At 31.3% G+C, this 18,538-nt stretch overlaps 1 protein-coding gene across 5 annotated transcripts in view; it reads right to left on the bottom strand.

The window, feature by feature from the left end:
• Nucleotides 1-18,538, bottom strand: part of SSBP2 (single stranded DNA binding protein 2) — a 284,275-nt gene that overhangs the window by 168,888 nt on the left and 96,849 nt on the right. For all 5 annotated transcript variants that reach the window (XM_038532429.1, XM_038532430.1, XM_038532432.1 and 2 more), the window contains exon 4: nucleotides 14,198-14,282. In XM_038532429.1, coding sequence (XP_038388357.1) covers nucleotides 14,198-14,282 — 85 coding nt within the window. The remainder of the gene's footprint in view (nucleotides 1-14,197; nucleotides 14,283-18,538) is intronic.

Raw genomic sequence — 18,538 nt, 5'->3', positions numbered from 1 at the left:
AACTCCCAACCCAAAGATTAAGAGTCACATGTTCTACCAACTGAGCTAGCCAGGTACCTCAAAACATGATGTATTAAACTATATACTACTGATACTGCAAGAAGTGTAAGAAATGAGTATACTACTTTAAAAATATAATTTACTAATATTTTTTAAGTCCAGATAAGACTACATATCCACCATAATTGTAATTAATAAGATGTCAGTATCTTAAAACTCACAATTATCATAATTAACTTATATATCATTAAAAAGAGGGGAAGATGCTGCCAAATATTAGACCATGGCATGAAACTTTATTAGTTGTTTATAAGACACATATCAATTTCAGAAATGTTTAAAAACACATAAGAACACATGCATTTTTTAAAAGGACTTCCTAGAACTTATGAAATATGGTGCTCATTGATGTAACAGGAAGGATGCTATTATATAAAATCTTCACAATTGAACTGGTAAAGAGTATAAAAGTTGTGATATCTCCACTGTTTTTACACAGTGTGTTGATAGAGCAGAAAATAAGATTTTTCTTGGTAAATCACTTGCCTTACAACATGAGAAGAAATCCTTAAATGTTTTGATATATTCTTATCATCAAAAAGGTCTGACAAAATGTAGTTTGCTCTATACCGATTTTATTAAAGTCCTATTTGGAAAACCCACCAGAAAAAAAAAAAGGGGGGGGGGGAACCCACCAGAAAAACAGCTTTAATATTAAAAGAGGAGAAGTTCTTTCTAAAATTATTGGAAATGACTAGCAGACAGGATGTTCCAGATTATCCCTTTTTATTCTGAAAATTATTAGCTGCCCCAAAGATAAAACTCTTTTTTATTTTTTTTTCTAGGCACAGAGGAGAGCCATGGTAAATTAAACACTATTAGCTAAAGGTCTGTCACATATAAACATGGTACATTAGCTTGCACAGTCTTGCTTATATTTTTAATAAGCTGAATAAATTAATTTTGACCACAAGGCTACTATAATTCCAATTCTAGGTAAAGTGGCAGCAAAGGCCTTAAAAATTAAATGTTTCAATTCATAATACAAAACAAAAATGTCAACTGTTTTAAAATTCAAATATTTCATACAGATAGGCATTGATGATCAGATCTTTTAAATAATATCACTGAACATACAATGTATTATAAAATACACTGTATTTTTCATTGAAAATGAAAATATTATCTGAGAAATCTAATCTTTCAATCTGATAAAAATGTACTTTTTAATTATCTTTTGATATTTTGAACCAGTTTACTTAGGGGCTGCCCTCCAACTTCGTTTTATTTTATTTTATTTTATTTTATTTTATTTTATTTTATTTTATTTTTTTTATTTATTAGATATAAAGATCACATGTGATAAGAATTCAAAGTATCTTAAAAAAAATTGATCATTGTTTACCTATATATTTGAATTAAGGGGCTACATTTTTTCCCCTCACTAGAACATTAGTTTAATATATAAATTAACCTGTGACTTTCAGAACTTTCCTAAATTTCAAGGTCTTATCTTCTGATTCCTATTCTCTTTCTCTAATTTTCATTATATACAATTAAATCTTTTAAAAATTATTTTATTAAGTGGAATTTATATTTCTTGTTATTTATTTTAAAAGCTAATCCTCAGATGATTCTCTTTAAAAAAAATTCCACTTTTTAAATAAAAAACTTCAAAAATAAAAACCCTTGAATTGAATTACTATTTAACCTTATAAATTACCTCTGACTCAATTAATTGATTCTCCAAAAGAAAGACAGCTCTTATATTTTAATTCTTGAAGTACCAATAGAGTAACATAAGTATCTACCTACTTATTCTTTACTCAAGGGAAAAACATGCATATTTTTTTCTACAAATATTTAATATGAAGATCTATTATTCCTTTAGATTTCTAATTAACTTCTATTATTGGTTAAAATTAATTAATTAATTAACTAACTAATTAAAAGGGCTTTAGAGAAATTGCAGTTTAATCTTTAAAAAGTCCTAATTTTTTTAAAATCTAAATTAAATAAATCAACTCTAGTTCCCTAAATACCTTCCATTACTGCTATTCTGGTCTTTTGATACAAGTAAGGTAAGCAACAGCTGCTTTTGTTCCAGATAGATATTAAAAGCCCATGAGAACGATATACACTTTAAATTACAGAAAACTATATATAATTATCACTTCTTAAATTTCCTAAAATAAGAAAAAATTATATTGGCTCTTTTTTACTTCAAAGAAAATTACTGACACAATTTTTTTTTCTGTTTTAATTTAGCCTTGCTATGACTTAAACTCTGTAAAAGTTTTTAAAAACAACAAGAAAGGGAAAACGTTTTAAGCTAATAATCTGAATTAAATTTGAGAAGAGCACAGACGGCCTACCTCATATTTTAAATCCATAAGGTGGAAAATCTACTAAGGTTGGAATTGTTAGAAAAGTCTTTACTAAAGAGGTAGAATTTTTTTGAACAACTTGTTCTGCAAAGGATGTAAGAGGAAAGCCTGTCTTTTCCCACTACTGCAAACTGCTCAAGTTTATCAGTGTTTAATAGAATTTAAATTTGGAAAAGAAGCCAGAGAGTTGATTCAGAGAATGTCTAGGAAACAACTGGAGCAGGAAGGTCCCTGAGCAAGGGCAATCATTTTTGTTCTGGAAATGAGCATCTTCTCAGATAGGAAAGAGGAATCAGTAGATGATCCAAGTGGTTGCACAACTTTGACACAGCAAAATATAGGAGCTGGCTAAGAGCAAGTAAAAAAGGCAGAAAGCTTCCCTCAGTTACACCTGCCATTAAACTTTATTGGCACTGAAGAAACTAATGTCAAACATTCATTGAAAACACAAAAGCCTAGTTTCTCTCAAAGGTAGAATTAGCCTGAACGTCCCATCAAGTGAACAAGCGGACAGAAAACTAAGCAATAAACGGCAGCTGAAGAGCCAGGAAGAAAACCTTTGAGAGTCAGCTAGCACATGCCCTGCTTATTCATTGCACCCTCCAAGAAAGCCCACTTAAAAGTGAGAGGTTTCCAAGCACACCCTAGATTCTAAAGGACCCAGCAGTGATGCCAGCTCAACTTGATCTTGGTCTGAGCTTGAGCTCTCATCCAATCAAGATAGGTAAGAATGATTCCCAAATAGTAGACTTAAAATGCCCCACCCACTCGACTCTCCCCACAATGCCTCCAGTAAATAAATGTAAATAAGTAATTGGGAATGTGGACACAGAGATAAAGCTGGATAACTTCCATTTCAAACATGAAATCCTGCTGAGATTCCTAATACTCTGCAAATCTCCCACTGCTCATGTTGCCACTTCCTGTGAATGAACATAAAATCCTAGACTTAAAAAAAAGAGTAGGCCCTATTGGAGGAAAAACTGACAATGGAAATGGGGATAAAAGATCAAAGGTTATAGTTATGGCGTGGAAAAGGTAAGAAGGGTATATAAGTTGGAGACCTATGACAGGATAGGTTTACAGATTTAACTTAGAGCAAGCTCCTAATGTCCTTGTGGAAGACTATTTCACATTAGAGAAAAAAGGAAGTTAGTCTGGTGTATGTGGTTATGTGTATGTGTTATGTGTTGATGAAATCTGTGTAAGGAAAACACCCCCATAATTTCTAAGACACATTACATTAGAGTCCTATTGTAAGCAATACAGAAGTAATTTTTCAATATCTAAGGCTTTTGATCACAATAAAAACTATAGTATGACGTCAGCTCTGAAATATTTTCCTTTATTTCCATTTTCATATTTATCTCAGAGGTGACAAAGGAAGGATAATGATGACAGGAGGTATACGATGACACATAAAATAAGGTAATAAGGGAAAACAAGAAGAGGGAATATGGAATGGATCACATGTGAGCATTACAACGTTCCCATGGAAGTAGGTACTTAGTTTAGAAATAGTATGCCTGAAGAATGTATATTCCTTCATCAAATATTTATTACCGATTAAGTATAAGCCACTAGACTATAAAATTGAACATGATATATTTTTACAGCTCTTACATATGCTTACCTCCCTTAGGTATCAAAAAAAATTTTTTTAAGATTTTATTTATTTATTCATGAGAGACACAGAGAGAGAGAGAGGCAGAGACACAGGCAGAGGGAGAAGCAGGCTCCATGCAGGGAGCCTGATGTGGGACTCGATCCTGGGTCTCCATGATCAGGCCCTGGGCTGAAGGTGGCGCTAAACCGCTGAGCCACCCAGGGTGCCCAGGTATGAAAATTTTTACATTTACTTACTTAATAGGCAGGTCAATACATGACTGACTGCTAAAACAAAGCTGTAACGAAGAAAGAGGACTAATATAGACAAATTTCCCTACCTATTAATCTAACTTTCAGAAACTTCTAGAAGAAGTCATGGATCATTTACGTCCATTTAATTTTCTTCCTATATTTGACTCTACTTTCTTCCCCATACAATACATTGCTGCTTTCTAAAATGAATTGTGGCCTATATAGATCATTCAGGCATTGACATAGTTTGAATCTCAAGTTTTGCTTCAAAAACCATAAATAGCTTTTGAATATCTTAGGAACTCAACATAGTACATTAACACCAAACAAATGTTATTAGTTGCCTTAGAGTTCAAAATAGAAGCACCCTGAAATAGTGAACTGATTTGGGAAATTTCCTTGGCTATGCAGAACACTAGTTAAGCTATCTAAGCGAGTCTATCCAGTGTGGTATTTATCTCCCATTGGTCTTCCACTTTTTTTTTTAAATTTTTATTTATTTATGATAGTCACAGAGAGAGAAATAGAGAGAGGCAGAGACATAGGCAGAGGGAGAAGCAGGCTCCATGCACCGGGAGCCCGACGTGGGATTCGATCCCGGGTCTCCAGGATCGCGCCCTGGGCCAAAAGCAGGCGCCAAACCGCTGCGCCACCCAGGGATCCCGGCCGTCTCCCATTGGTCTTAATGGTAGCACCTTCTTTCCTAACACCCCCTAAATGTGAGCATTTTTTCCCAAAATTTCTATTCCGAGGCCTCAATTCTTAATTTACACTTATTCTCTCATTTTTTAGCCCACTCTTAGCTGAACCTACTTTCTTTATGTTCTTCCTTCCAAATTTCAGATTTCTCTGAAATCTGCTAATGGTATCTGCTAATGAATCTTGGTTCATCAGTAATGTTAACTACAAATTTCAAACCTTTTCTTTCTTCCTCGATTCTCACAACTCATCTTTTTTATCCTTCGTTTTCATCTTTTACTTTTTATTGTAATCGCTGCCACCCTAACTAGAGGGCTTTTCAGCTTATACCAAGACTATTAGGGTAGCCTCCTCCTAGTCTTCACCTTTAGTCCTTTCTTTTCTTCAGTTCCTCTGACATAATGCCCTCATATTAATCATCCTAAAATATAACTTATTATATTTTAAATAAGCTAAAAAAATAACTCTCCATTGTAGACATAACAAAAGTTTTATCCAGGATAGTTGAAAAAGTACTCAGGAAATATTTGGAAAATCTCAATTTTCCTGGCAAAACCTCACTCAAGTTTTAAGCAATGGCATATCTAATAAAATAAGTAGGTTGAACCAAAATAAGCATCTTTCAACTTTTTAAAGTTTTTTGATTGTTCTGGATTCTGACATTGGTAATATACAAAGGAAATAAAGAGAGGCGGTTCCTTTTCTTCTTTAAAAATCTAGATATTTTAACATAATATATCTTGCATATTTTAAAGTTTGTCTTTGATAAGAAAAATCATGAAACTACATTAAAAATATCTATACCTTCTTTTTGAAGAGATTCCAAGAATTTCCTTCTAGAGAGTTCAAAGATTCAAAAGTTAGCACCTGAGCTTTGAGAACTAATGATATCTATCTACTGTGGCTGGCTGCAAATAATTCTTTGTATTATAACAGCAGATGTTTGTGGTTTTAAACCCAAGAGACAGGGAAAAGTATCAAATCAGATATATGTAGGGTGGAGGGGGACCCCTTAATACTCAAAATAAATGCAATCAAATTTATGAACATTAAGTCTGAAAATAGGTAATGCATTCTTATTTGTACAAAACTGTGTCACGTCACTTATAGCCCTGTCCATTATTTCTTAATAACTATTATGTAAATTTCTCGTATATATTCAAAGATACAATACTTCAATTTGTGGGCATTTATTTAAAGAGATATGGATCCCTAACCTCACCACCAATGCCCACAGAATCCAAGAAATACAAGAATAATTGAAAACTAGATGTGGTGAAAAAAAAAAAAAAAAGTTTTGCCAAGTATTTTTAATGTCTTTCCCTCATATCAAAGGGGGAAAGGAATAAAACACAAGACAAGACTAGAATGAAGTTGTCTAAGTTGTCCAAAATAGAGCTACTATTTTTTTTGGCCTTTTAGTTGTTTGTTTAAAGATTTTATTTTTAAGTAATCTCTATACCCAACACAGGGCTCAAACTTACAACTCTGAGATTAAGAGTTGCATGTTCTACTTTCTTTTTTTTTTTTTTCATGTTCTACTTTCTAAGCCAGGTGCCCCCAAAATAGAGCAATTCTATTTTTTTAATAGACCAATTCTAAATCAAGTTGTATAATATATGAAAAGTAAACAAAGTGGCTATAGAAATATGACACCATAAATCTAAGGTATTTAGATATATTTCACTTTTCCTTTTAAAAATCTCCAAAATAGCTTACTACATATGACTTATAAATTTATGCATTTCCTAGTTTTAAAAGTACATTAGAAATAGGTATTATTTTTGAAAGAGTATCATATTTCTATCAGGTTTTGTTTTTATGTTAGGACTCTTTTGGCAACATAACCTGAGGCAGTGTATCATCAGCATCAAAAATAGTAAAGAATAAAGATCTTCCCATATTCATCTTTTCACATTCACCAGAAACTTTTATTAAAAATGAATACATCAGTATGAAGAACGAGGTTTAAGATGAAATTCCTTTAAATCATATTTTTTAAAAAATATATTTTCCACAATGAAACAAATTGTCAATAAGCTCATCCTTGTTCTGCTTATCTCTTTTCCACATTAGTTTCCTCATTCATTTAAGGGTTTCATAATATCTCTCTAATGCTACAAATTATGCTATAAAAGATTTTTAAGTCGAATCCTTTCACAATGCTTTATAGTTTCTTTGATTGTCTCCTTTATTCATGTTTTCTGTCAAATGACTGACATCACATATTGCCCTATAAGAAATTCCAGGATCAAAAGAAATAAGAAACACAGCTGATACTGTTATCAGCAGTACTTAGAAGCCACCCAGAAGCAATCCTAGGTGCAGCAACAGACAAGCTAGAAATACAGACACACAGACACCACAGGTAAAGTGGTGAAAGTGTGTTTTCAAATTAACATAGGCTACACAAAACCAAAAAATAAATAACTTACCTTATGCTAGAAAGAATATAAGGTGGTTTATAAGGTTTATACATGGCAAAAGAAATTAAACTGGATCTTAAATGAAAACAATGATAGAAACAATAGAGCAGAAAAGGTAAAAAGTGAATCTTACTACATCGCTACCTACTGAGGTGAAGAAAAGCCTATATACTGACAATATTAGTCACACACCTAAAACAGTTTTTATCATCTTTAATGGATTTTAAATGTAATTCTATTTGTTCCTAGCCTATTAAGAACTCTAATTTATATGCATTGTTTAGGAGAATTATGGCCTAAGGTGATTCATTCATTTGAGCATTTACTAATTATAGCTACTATATGCCAAAATCTAAACACATATTAGAATTTGTGTGTATTTGCCATCTCTCTTTCCATATTCTTACATACATATATATACATTCTGATTGATATAGCAATATGAAATATAATCTCTCCATGTATTTTACTACTTGATATTTCAAACTTCTTGGGGAAAAGTCTCTTTCACTAGGTGGTAGCCCATGAGAATAGGGATATTTATTTTGTTCACAGTTAGATTCCCTAGTGCCATGCCTCCTGAGATATAAAGCCTTTGCTGTCTGCTTTGATTCATTTGTTATGTCTTTACAGACTACTGTTTTATCCAAATTTGTTTTGAAATACAAAATGAATAAAGGTAGTATTAAATGACCTTCCTGCAACTACCATCCAGTTATATATACTAAGACAAGAAATAACAAATACTTATTAGATAATATTTTATTTCATCATTCATTTATATAAACACCCCACATAATTTGAATATCTCATGTCCAGCACCACAGAGGGCACAGGGGATGAAAAGACAAGTAAAACAAAGCCTAATCCCTGAGGAAGTTCACAAATCATTATAGAAAACATCTCATTATAAAAATCTAATACACAGGAATATTAAGGAGGTACACGGAAGATGTTATACAAAGGGTGTACTTAAATCTGCAATAGTTCCTTTTTCTTTTATAAAAAATATTTTAATTGAAGTATAGTTGACATACAATATTTTAGTTTCAAGTGTGCAAAATAGTGATTTGATAATTATATATATTATAAATGCTTAATACAGTAAGTGTAGTTACCATCTATCACCAGACCAAACTACTACAATATTACTGACTATGCTATACTTTCTACAGAAGTATTTTCCTAAATAATATATGATTATCTGAGAAAATAATTTTCATGAGGTAGGAATAAAAACATTATTCTCCTATTATTTTAATTACATAATATCACATGTTTTATATAATTTTTTTAAAGTATCCCATCACTACAAACCTATAATATAACAAAATCCTTTCTAGATGTTATAAACATTCTCTTAGGCAAGAATATAAAAATCAGCCACATGTTATCAACACTTATGACTAAAGTCTATCACTTTATCCAAACATCCAAACAATTTAAAATATCTCTAGTCTCATGGAACTAGAGGGTATTATGCTAAGTGAAAAAAGTCAATCAGAGAAAGACAATTATATGATCTCAGATCATAATTCCACTCATGTGGAATTTAAGAAACAAAACAGAGGATTACAGAGGAAGAGAGGAAAAAAACAAAACAAAGCAAAAATCAGAGAGGGAGACAAATCATGAGATTCTTAATCATAGAAAATAAACTGAGGGTTGCTGGAGAGGAGGGGAGTGGGGAGATGGGGCAAATGCATGATGGACATTAAGGAGGGCATGTGATGTAATGAATACTGGTGTTATAGAAGTCTGATGAATCACTGACCCCTACCTCTGAAACTAATAATATATTTTATGTTAATTGAATTTAAATTTAAAAAAATAAAACATGTCCAGTCTCCCAAACTTACAGACCACTGCATTGTCAACATTTATTGAACATCTATTATTCGACAGACCCTGGGGAAGAACAAATCTAATTTTCTGCTCTCAAAGAGCTCATTGTAATAATGTGATTTCATTACTACCACACTAAAGCAATAATATATTTTGGCCCTATCATTGCTTTAGGACAATTAAGGAATCTTCATCCATACCAGAGAACTAAAATTATAATCACTATATACATTTCTCATTAAGTTCAGTAGTATATATTGATACTTTTCTTAGGAAATGAATGAAATTAGAAATAAATTGTAAAATAAAACAACTCTATGTTAATCTGAAGCAGAAAAAAAAGCTAGTAAACATTAATTAACTCCACATAAAAGCATTGCCTGTGATTTCAGGGTAAAATAAAAACATAACCAGTAAGGAGAAAATAAAAGCTAGTTCAATAAACTTTCCAAATTAGTAGGTGTTATTTTTAATCATGCAAGGTGACCATTTACTTTTTAATCACAATATTATTATAGTATCTAATAATAATTTAACAGCTCAGATGAACTTACTTGTCACTCAGGATAAAAATAACTGGTTCATGTTAGGCATCTCCTAGCCACATGGCAAAATAATTGTTCTATAGTAAAACCTCTACATCCTCTTATAAGATAAATTCCTAATTATTAAAATTTCCTCCAACATTTCTGATTTTATTCTCTACTTCCCTCTAGAAAATCAACAGGTGGACATATTTCACAGTACCTGTCATAGTAGAGAAGAATCCAACAGATTTGTTTGGAGATCATCCCTTTATTTGATGCCATCAGGTCTCAAAGATGAACCATAGCAATACCATAAAGACATTAAAAAATACTGTACATATTTCTTTTCTAAAATTAATTATCTTAATTATAGCTTAAAATCTTGTTATTTTAAAATTAAAAAATACAAATATAGAAAAATATAGGTTAAATTTATGAATTTTGCAAAATATGATAAAGCAAACACATGGTTACTATAAAGTAACCATCACCATGGCCAGGCAAAATGGAATTTTGCCAACTATCTCAAAAGCCCTTTCCATGAGCCCTATCCCAATCATAACCTCTTCCCATTTCCCATTAGTAACCATTATCCTAACTTGCATAATGATCATTTCCTTGTGTTTTTTAGAACTTTGTCATCCAAAAGTGCATTCATATACACTATTAACTGTTGATTTCCAAATGTATCACGATTTTACATATAGTATTCCATATAGATGCTAAATATTTAATGTTTTAAAATATAAATGCAAGAAGATCAAGGTTTTACTCATCTTAAATGTTTTCTTTTTTTTCTCACAATAAAATATGAACGGTGTGGTTTTTTGAAGGAAAGAACATCAACTTTTGAAGGAAAGGATGTCTATAACCATTTGGCAAATAAAATAATAAAGTGACAAAAATCCATATTCTAAAGAAGCAATGATCAGGAAAACTTAAACTAACTAAATAAATAAATAAATAAACCAAAAGCTAAAAATGTTTCTAGGATAACAACTACCATAAAAAATTTATTAAAAAGTATACAGTGAGGGCACTTGGGTAGTTTAGTCTGTTAAGCGGTTAAGCATCTGGCGTCAGCTTAGGTCATGATCTCGGGGTCCTAGGATAGAGTCCCTCATCAGGTTCCCTCCCCCTCTGCCCCTCCCCATAGCTCATGCTCTCTCTCTCTGTCTTACTCTCAGATAAGTGAATAAAATCGTTAAATAAAAAAATAAAAAATATACAATGTCTAAAAGTACCATCTACCCAGTTTATAGATCTCTCCCTTAATAGGTACAAATACAAAAAATACAAATTTTTTCATAAGCGATGCTAAATGCCTACAGCGTATAAAAACACAGGACCACCTCAAATGTAAACTTTATTTTCTTAAGTTTTTTATTTTCTATTTTTAGAAGAGACACTGTAATTCACTGAAAGGTAAAATTTAATCTGTTTTAGAGTAAATTTCCTGAATATAAAATTAATATTAACCAAAGATATTTGGAAAATACAGATATATAGACAAAAAATAATAGTCATGCATTATTCCAATATCAAAAAGTAATCATTCTTAATATTTTAGCCTATTTTTTAATTAAGAAGATTATTTGTTATTTTCTTCATTATGCCTCCCCATTATTTCTTCCAAAAAGTAGTCTACATTTTGTTATCCATTCAATCATATAGATAAACAAAGACTATAAAATAACAAGACTACTTTTTTAAACATGAGAATATGGGACACCTCTGTGGCTCAGTGGTTGAGTGTCTGACTTAGGCTCAGGGGGTGATCCTAGAGTCCCAGGATCGAGTACCAACATTGGGCTCCCTGCATGGAGCCTGCTTATCCCTCTGCCTGTGTCTCTGCCTCTTTCTCTGTGTCTCTCATGAACAAATAAATAAAATCTTTAAAAAAAATAAACTTAAAAGTAAATAAATAAACATGAGAATTTTACATACAAATAAGTATTTTTTTTATTCTAAAGATGAAGGTATTAAAGAAAACATTTATCAGAATGCCTCCCAAGAGTTACCTTAAAATTCAGTAGGTCTACCTAATAATTACTACTTAGAAATGGTTCCATAATGAACTCTAATAAAGAAATATAACATTCTAGAATTTTACTACAATCTTATTATTTGTTCCTGTTTCCCATTTTCTTCCCTGAGTTTTTCAAACTTCTATATCTACACATTAAAGATGAATTATGTTGATCATTTTCAGAAACTGTCACTAAGTCAGAAAATCCTACTCATGAAAATTACCAGTAAAGTAAGCTACAAAAAAAGTATATTTCTAAAAACCCAATTATAACATGAAATTATGTAAGTCAAACTCTTTCACAAATCTCCATTTTAAAAAAATTGGAGATGTATTATCACTGAAAATAAACTGGCTTAAAGTTATAATAAAAATGCCACATAAAAAAATCAAATTTCTTAAAATACTTAAGGTAAAGTCATAAAATATCTAATAAAGCATGTGCTAATACTCATAATGTATTTAAAAATCCAAATACTTAATTTTTTCTAAACTACATTTTCTTAGGACCAAATTACATGCTAAGGGGTTATTCTTCCTTGAAAATCTATTCTAATCTATTTCACTATTTCTAATATAATCTAATCTATTTCACTCGTGCCTCTAGTCAATGCTCATTTTAAAAAACCTTGAAATATTTAAGTGGGTTCCTAAAGTTAGTAAGTGTTAATGAAAATGCCTTATGAATGCAACACGTATATGACAACGATGATGATGAGGCTCTGACAATGACAAAGATGTATCTAATGTTTCTATGAGATCTATATTAGTTCGATATTCCTTATAAGACCTCCATGGTGAACAGTAGGGTGCATCTTCCTCTACAATAGAATTATGAAGAAGTATTTATATAATTAATTTCTTAAAATGTAGATTCATAAAAATTATGGTCCTTGGACTACAATTCTGGCATTATTTAAGGCCATCTAGTTATCAAAGTTAGTGAGTATTTAAAAAATATTTCCCATGACTGGTAGACCATATCTGGGTGTGTCTTTTTGGTGTGGGAGATATATGAGGTGGAGTATCCATCCCCCTCTAGCCAGATTCCTTATTATCTTGACGGTTGGGTCTCTGCTCTACTTTCTGCCAAGGGTAAAAATGGAAAACAAGATTATCCAGATAAATACTATGTCCTGGGCCCTGCCTTATCTGCCTTTTCTCTACTTTTTCTTTACATGCAGAAGCATCCCTTTCGCTCATCTTCTCCCCAAGAAGTATTATTGCTTACTGCATAGCAAGCTTTATGAATATAATCAATATCAGATGAGGCAAGCATGAGCAGTCACGTTAACCAGTTTAGCACAAGGTTAAAGTATTACACTGTCCCTCCCAGATTCCCAAGACTTTTACTTCTCTTCAGCCTGTACACTTTTCCTTATGCTCTTTGGGGGCTGTAATGTCCTAGCTATGCCTACTCTTTAGTCTAAGGCTGAAGTATGTCTTTTGGAAGAACAAGGTCTTTTTTCCTTTTTGAGCCCAGTTTTAAGGCTATTCACACAGAATGATGTCCCCCTCCTATCAACTAAAATAGCTCTCTGATTAAGTTTTAGGTAGTCACTACCAGATGACCTCAGGTCTCAGCTCCATTTCCACTTCCTTCAAACTAAGGACACTGGATTTCCTTCCTCCCAAACTCAGGTTGTCCTTCCTTTATGGTCAATTATGCAAACAGTATTTTCCCAGCCCCTTCACAATACCATCTTATTTTTAAATGCATTTTTTCCCTAAAAAAATCTTGCATTTTTTTCCTCCTCCTCTTTTTCTACAGTTCTACTTCCTGATACCATCGACTCTCTAAAACCACATTTGCAGTTCTTCTAACAAAATGCTCAATCTACATCACCTAGCTATGGATAGTACATGTCCTTCCTTAGGAATTAAAAAAAATTTTTTAACTGCATTTTTGTTTTTGCACAGAATCTTTTGCTCTCTTGTGTTTCCTTTAATTCACAATAAATTTTATTTGTAGAAATGAATTCAGTGTAATGGATATTTAGCTTTCTAATATATAATCCAAAGGTATAAAAAAGAAAAGTATATTATCATACATTTTTTTCAATCTTATGTACAAAAGAGGAACTTATCATTTACAGAATTCTTATGACTCCTTTTATGGAATACAGAATTAATACTTAATTTTTATAAATCTGAATTTTCACAAATCAGGCATACTTATAGATAAAAAATAAAAACCTTTAATAACGGCATTTGGACTAACCTCTTATCCTAAGATTTTCAACAAGACTTAAATACTCATTTGTATTTCACTTTTAAAGTTATAACCCTATTTCTCCAGAAAAAAAATAACAGCCAATTTCTTAAAACCAATGGAAAAGAATAGATGGTCCAATACATTTTTCAGGAGCAGTGATTAAAAAGAAAACTGATAATATGACTTAGTAAAATTATATATTAACTCACATAATCATGGAAGGCTTTTGCTTCACTTGAATGTTCACATGTTTCCCGTCTTTCTGGAGCTGCACAGTAGAGATCCCAAAATACACTAAAAAAGTAATTATGGTAACATTAAAAAAAATCATATAACACCAAAGGAGAGATCACAATTCCAAAAATTGAAGACATGTATTATTCTTTATATAAAAAGTGTTTTCTTCTTCAGGACAAATATTTCTTTAAAAGGTTTAAACTTAGAAAAGGTTCTTCCTGCAATAATAGGGTATAATCTAGCTATCTCTCAGAAATGCTAAGATTTTTTCTAAAAGGATAATTTTTAAAAATTTTAAACTGTCATTCTTAATTGTCTGTTTATATCACTTAAACACAATTGAAATAATTATAATGCTTTTCATAACTTTCCTATGAAGAATAAAAACAGTAAATAATATCCTAATTTAATCATTAAAGAATAAAGTAGTTCATTATTTTTTTCAAGATAATTTTGTCGTCCAACTGCCAGGCCAATATCCTGACCATTAAATCAGATTGTTCAAACAAATATATGTTCTTAAAATATCCTCTTGTTTGCCCTTGCAATTTCCAAAATAGGTTAGTAATTTTGAAAATTCAAAAAGGTCATTTCTCTTTTTTTCCGTCTATTCAAGAAAATGGGAATAAGCAAGGTGAAATTGGTTGGGAAAAAATAATTACCCTGCTTATAAATCTTATGTCTCTGATCATTCTTTCATCTGTAAAATTAAAAATGAGCATAACCAAAGGATTCAAAACTCAGGAAAGCAAATGTCTAGAAATACTGGAAACGAACAAAGGTAATTATACTGATCAACAGAAATCTTTTTTTATTATACATTTTTCACTCTACAAAAATTGCAAAGTAGACTAAATCAAGTAGTTAAGAGCACAGGTTTTGGAATAGGATATATCTCAGACAGAAGCCAGCCCTGCCAATTAATTACTAGCTCCAGTTGCCTGAACAAGTCAGAAACACAATTTCCTCCTCTATAAAATGGGGTTGTTGAGAAAATTAAATTATATAACATAAACAGAACATATGACATAGAGTAAGCATACTAGCAATAATATAATCAACACTGTGATTAGCTTGTATAAAAGCTTAATATGCATACATATTGTTAGGGCAGGTCATTGTACCAAGGGCACAGGTAACGATGGTACAATAAAAACTTGGTAAATTAAACCTGGCCTCTTTGGTTTGACCCTTAAAGACTCAGTCTGAATTCCCTCTCTCCCCAGATAGAAGAAAACATTCTGTAGGCGTTATAATACAATGAGTTCAGTAAAATAAGATTACCTTCAAAGGTGAAAAATATGAATGATTGAACATTGGCATTTAATTTCAAGTTTCTACAATAAACAAGGAGAATAAAGAAAAAATAATTTGAGTAAACTTCAATTCTTTTAAGAGAAGGAAATCAGTTAAAAGTTGTGCTTGGCCTTCCTATCTCCCTTTTTGTATAAAAAGTGCAAGAATTACAGATATACAAAGATACAGCTAAAAATTTTCCACCTGCATCTAGTGTGTTATGAGTTATAGTATATTGCAATTATTCTTATTTTTCATGTTCTTAAGGAACTTCAAAGCTTTTAAACCAAAATTTCATAATGGTTGGTAATCTTTAAACTGTATTAAGTTTAATCATAGAATATTATGTGCAGAATTATAATACCTTAATATCTCTTCTTATTCACTAATTTTCTAGCAAATGTTAAAAGATCCCTCTTGAAAATTTTCACATTATCATTTTTAAAATGTTTCTTACAAAGTGGACTGGAAGAAAACCATTAATTTATAATTAGATTACATCCTAAAAGTTATTAAATAACTATAAATAAATGATTATTTATACATACATAATTAAATTGAGGTTTTACCCTAGAATAGTAACATTGTTCTATTTCTATTTTTTGGTTTCCCTGTATGGATTTAATCAGAGTCAAAAGTTTACAAGATCAAGATGAGGGATAATAAAACAATTTAATAAAATGGGATAACTTTATATGTGGTATATTTCTGACAATCCTACATTACCCATGTATGATCTCCTTGAATAAAGATTACGATACATACCCTTTGAAGACATTTACCAAAGAGAAATACACAGTTCTACAATAATAATTACAGATATTAATACTTCACTCTCAGTACTGGATAAAACAACCAGAGAAGATAAAAAGGAAATGGCAATTAAACAACATAATAAACTAACTTCTCAAGTGCAATTGAGGCATTTTCCAGGATAGGCCATAAGTTAGAGCATACATTAAGTCTCAAGATTTGAAAAGATAAGTAGATATACAAAGTATCTTCTTTGACCACAGTGGGATGAAGTTAGAACTGAATAACAGAAGGAAAACTAAAAAATTCACAAATTTGTGAAATTAATGCAAACTCCCAATGAATCAAACAAGAATCACAAGGGAAATTAAAAAAATACTTAAAGATGACATGAAAACCCAACATATGAAAACTTACGGGATATAGTAAAAGCAGTATTAGAGGGAAACTTAAAGTTATAAATATATTTAAAAAACAAGACAGATCTTACATCAACAACCTAACTTTAAAACTTAAGGAACTAGTAGAGCAAATTAAACCCAAAGCTAGTAGAAGGAAATAATAAAGATCAGAACAGAGATCAATGAAATCGAGAACAGGAAAACAACAGAGAAAATCCATAAATCAAAAGTTGGTTCTTGGAAAAGATCAATAAACTTGACAAACCTTTAGAGCTAGATGCTAGAAGGGGGGTGGGGGAGAAGCCTCAAATTACTAAAGACTCCACCAAAAAAATGTAAGAACTAAATAAATGGATTCAGTAAAGTTGCTGGATATAAATTCAAGATTCAAAAATCATTAAGTTTCTATAAACCAATAATGAACTGTCAAGAAGAGAAATTAAGAGAACAATTCCATTTACAACTGCACCAAAAAGAATAAAATACTTAGAAATAAATTTAACCATATGATCAAGCAATTCCACTTCTCGGTTTATATCCAAAAGAATTAAAAATCTCAAAAAGATATTTATACACCCAGGTTCATAGCAGCATTATTTACAACATTTAAAACTGGGAAGCAACCCCAGTGGAAGCAACCACTGATGGAGAAGACAATATAGTATAAAAATGCCACGGAATATTATTCAACCTTTAAAAGGAAGAGAATTTTAACATATGTACAACATGGATGAACCACGAAGATATTATGCTAAGTGAAATAAGCTAGTCTCTAAAAGACAAATACTATATGATTCTACTTAAATAAGATATGTATAGTAGCCAAAAATCATAAAGAAAGAAAACAGAATGGTGGATGACAGAAGCTGGAAGGACAGGGAATAGAGAGTCACTGTTTAATGAATATAGAGTTTCAGTATCACAAGATAAAAAGAGTTATGGAGATGGATGGTGGTGATGGTTACAAACATTATGAATGTATTTAATAACACTGAAATACACACTTAAAAATGGTTAAGATGGTGAATTTTATGTTTTGTGCATTTTGCCACAATTTGAAAAAACTGAGGGGAAAAAACACAACTTACCCCTAGCCAGCCTTTCTAGGTACCATTTTACATGACTAAAACAAATGTTCATTATGTTTTGTGTATTCAGAATCTCTAGTCCATCACTTCAAAGACTATATAGCTAAGGTGGCTACCAGAAAGCTATGAGATACTAATAATAAAGAATACTCATTATAAAAATAAGGTAAAATTTCAATTTAAAAAACCCTACTCATTAGCAGAGTTTCACAATTAAGTAAAAATAATCTGAAATAGGGCAGCCTGGGTGGGTCAATGGTTTAGCGCCGCCTTCAGCCTAGGGCCTGGCCTGATCCTGGAGACCCAGGATTGAGTCCCACGTTGGGCTCCCTGCATGGAGCCTGCTTCTCCCTCTGCCTGTGTCTCTGCCTCTCTCTCTCTCTGTGTCTCTCATGAATGAATAAATAAAATCTTTTTAAAAAATAATAATCTGAAATATGAAATTCAAAGTACAAAATTAGTTTAAAAGTTAAACAAAAATTTATTTTTCGAGCTATGATATTCATGTTAAACACATTTCATTTATTTTATAAGTATTTGTATGTTTTCACCTAAGAAGTGATCACAGATGGGAAATATACTTCAAAAGTTTATCTTTCCTAGAAAATTCAACCCATGTGTTTGCACTAATAAGCTGTTCATACAGTATATTGGGACTGCTATAATACCATCCTAATATTTGAAAAAATTATGTAATGTTAGTTATATCATAACAACAAAGCTTCATTGTGATCAACATGAGTTCACATTCTGCAATTAATCCATGCTTGGCTTT

Source organism: Canis lupus, chromosome 3, assembly GCF_011100685.1.
Source record: "Canis lupus familiaris isolate Mischka breed German Shepherd chromosome 3, alternate assembly UU_Cfam_GSD_1.0, whole genome shotgun sequence".
NCBI classification, from domain to species: Eukaryota; Metazoa; Chordata; class Mammalia; order Carnivora; family Canidae; genus Canis; species Canis lupus.
This window is presented reverse-complemented; position numbering and strand designations above follow the sequence as displayed.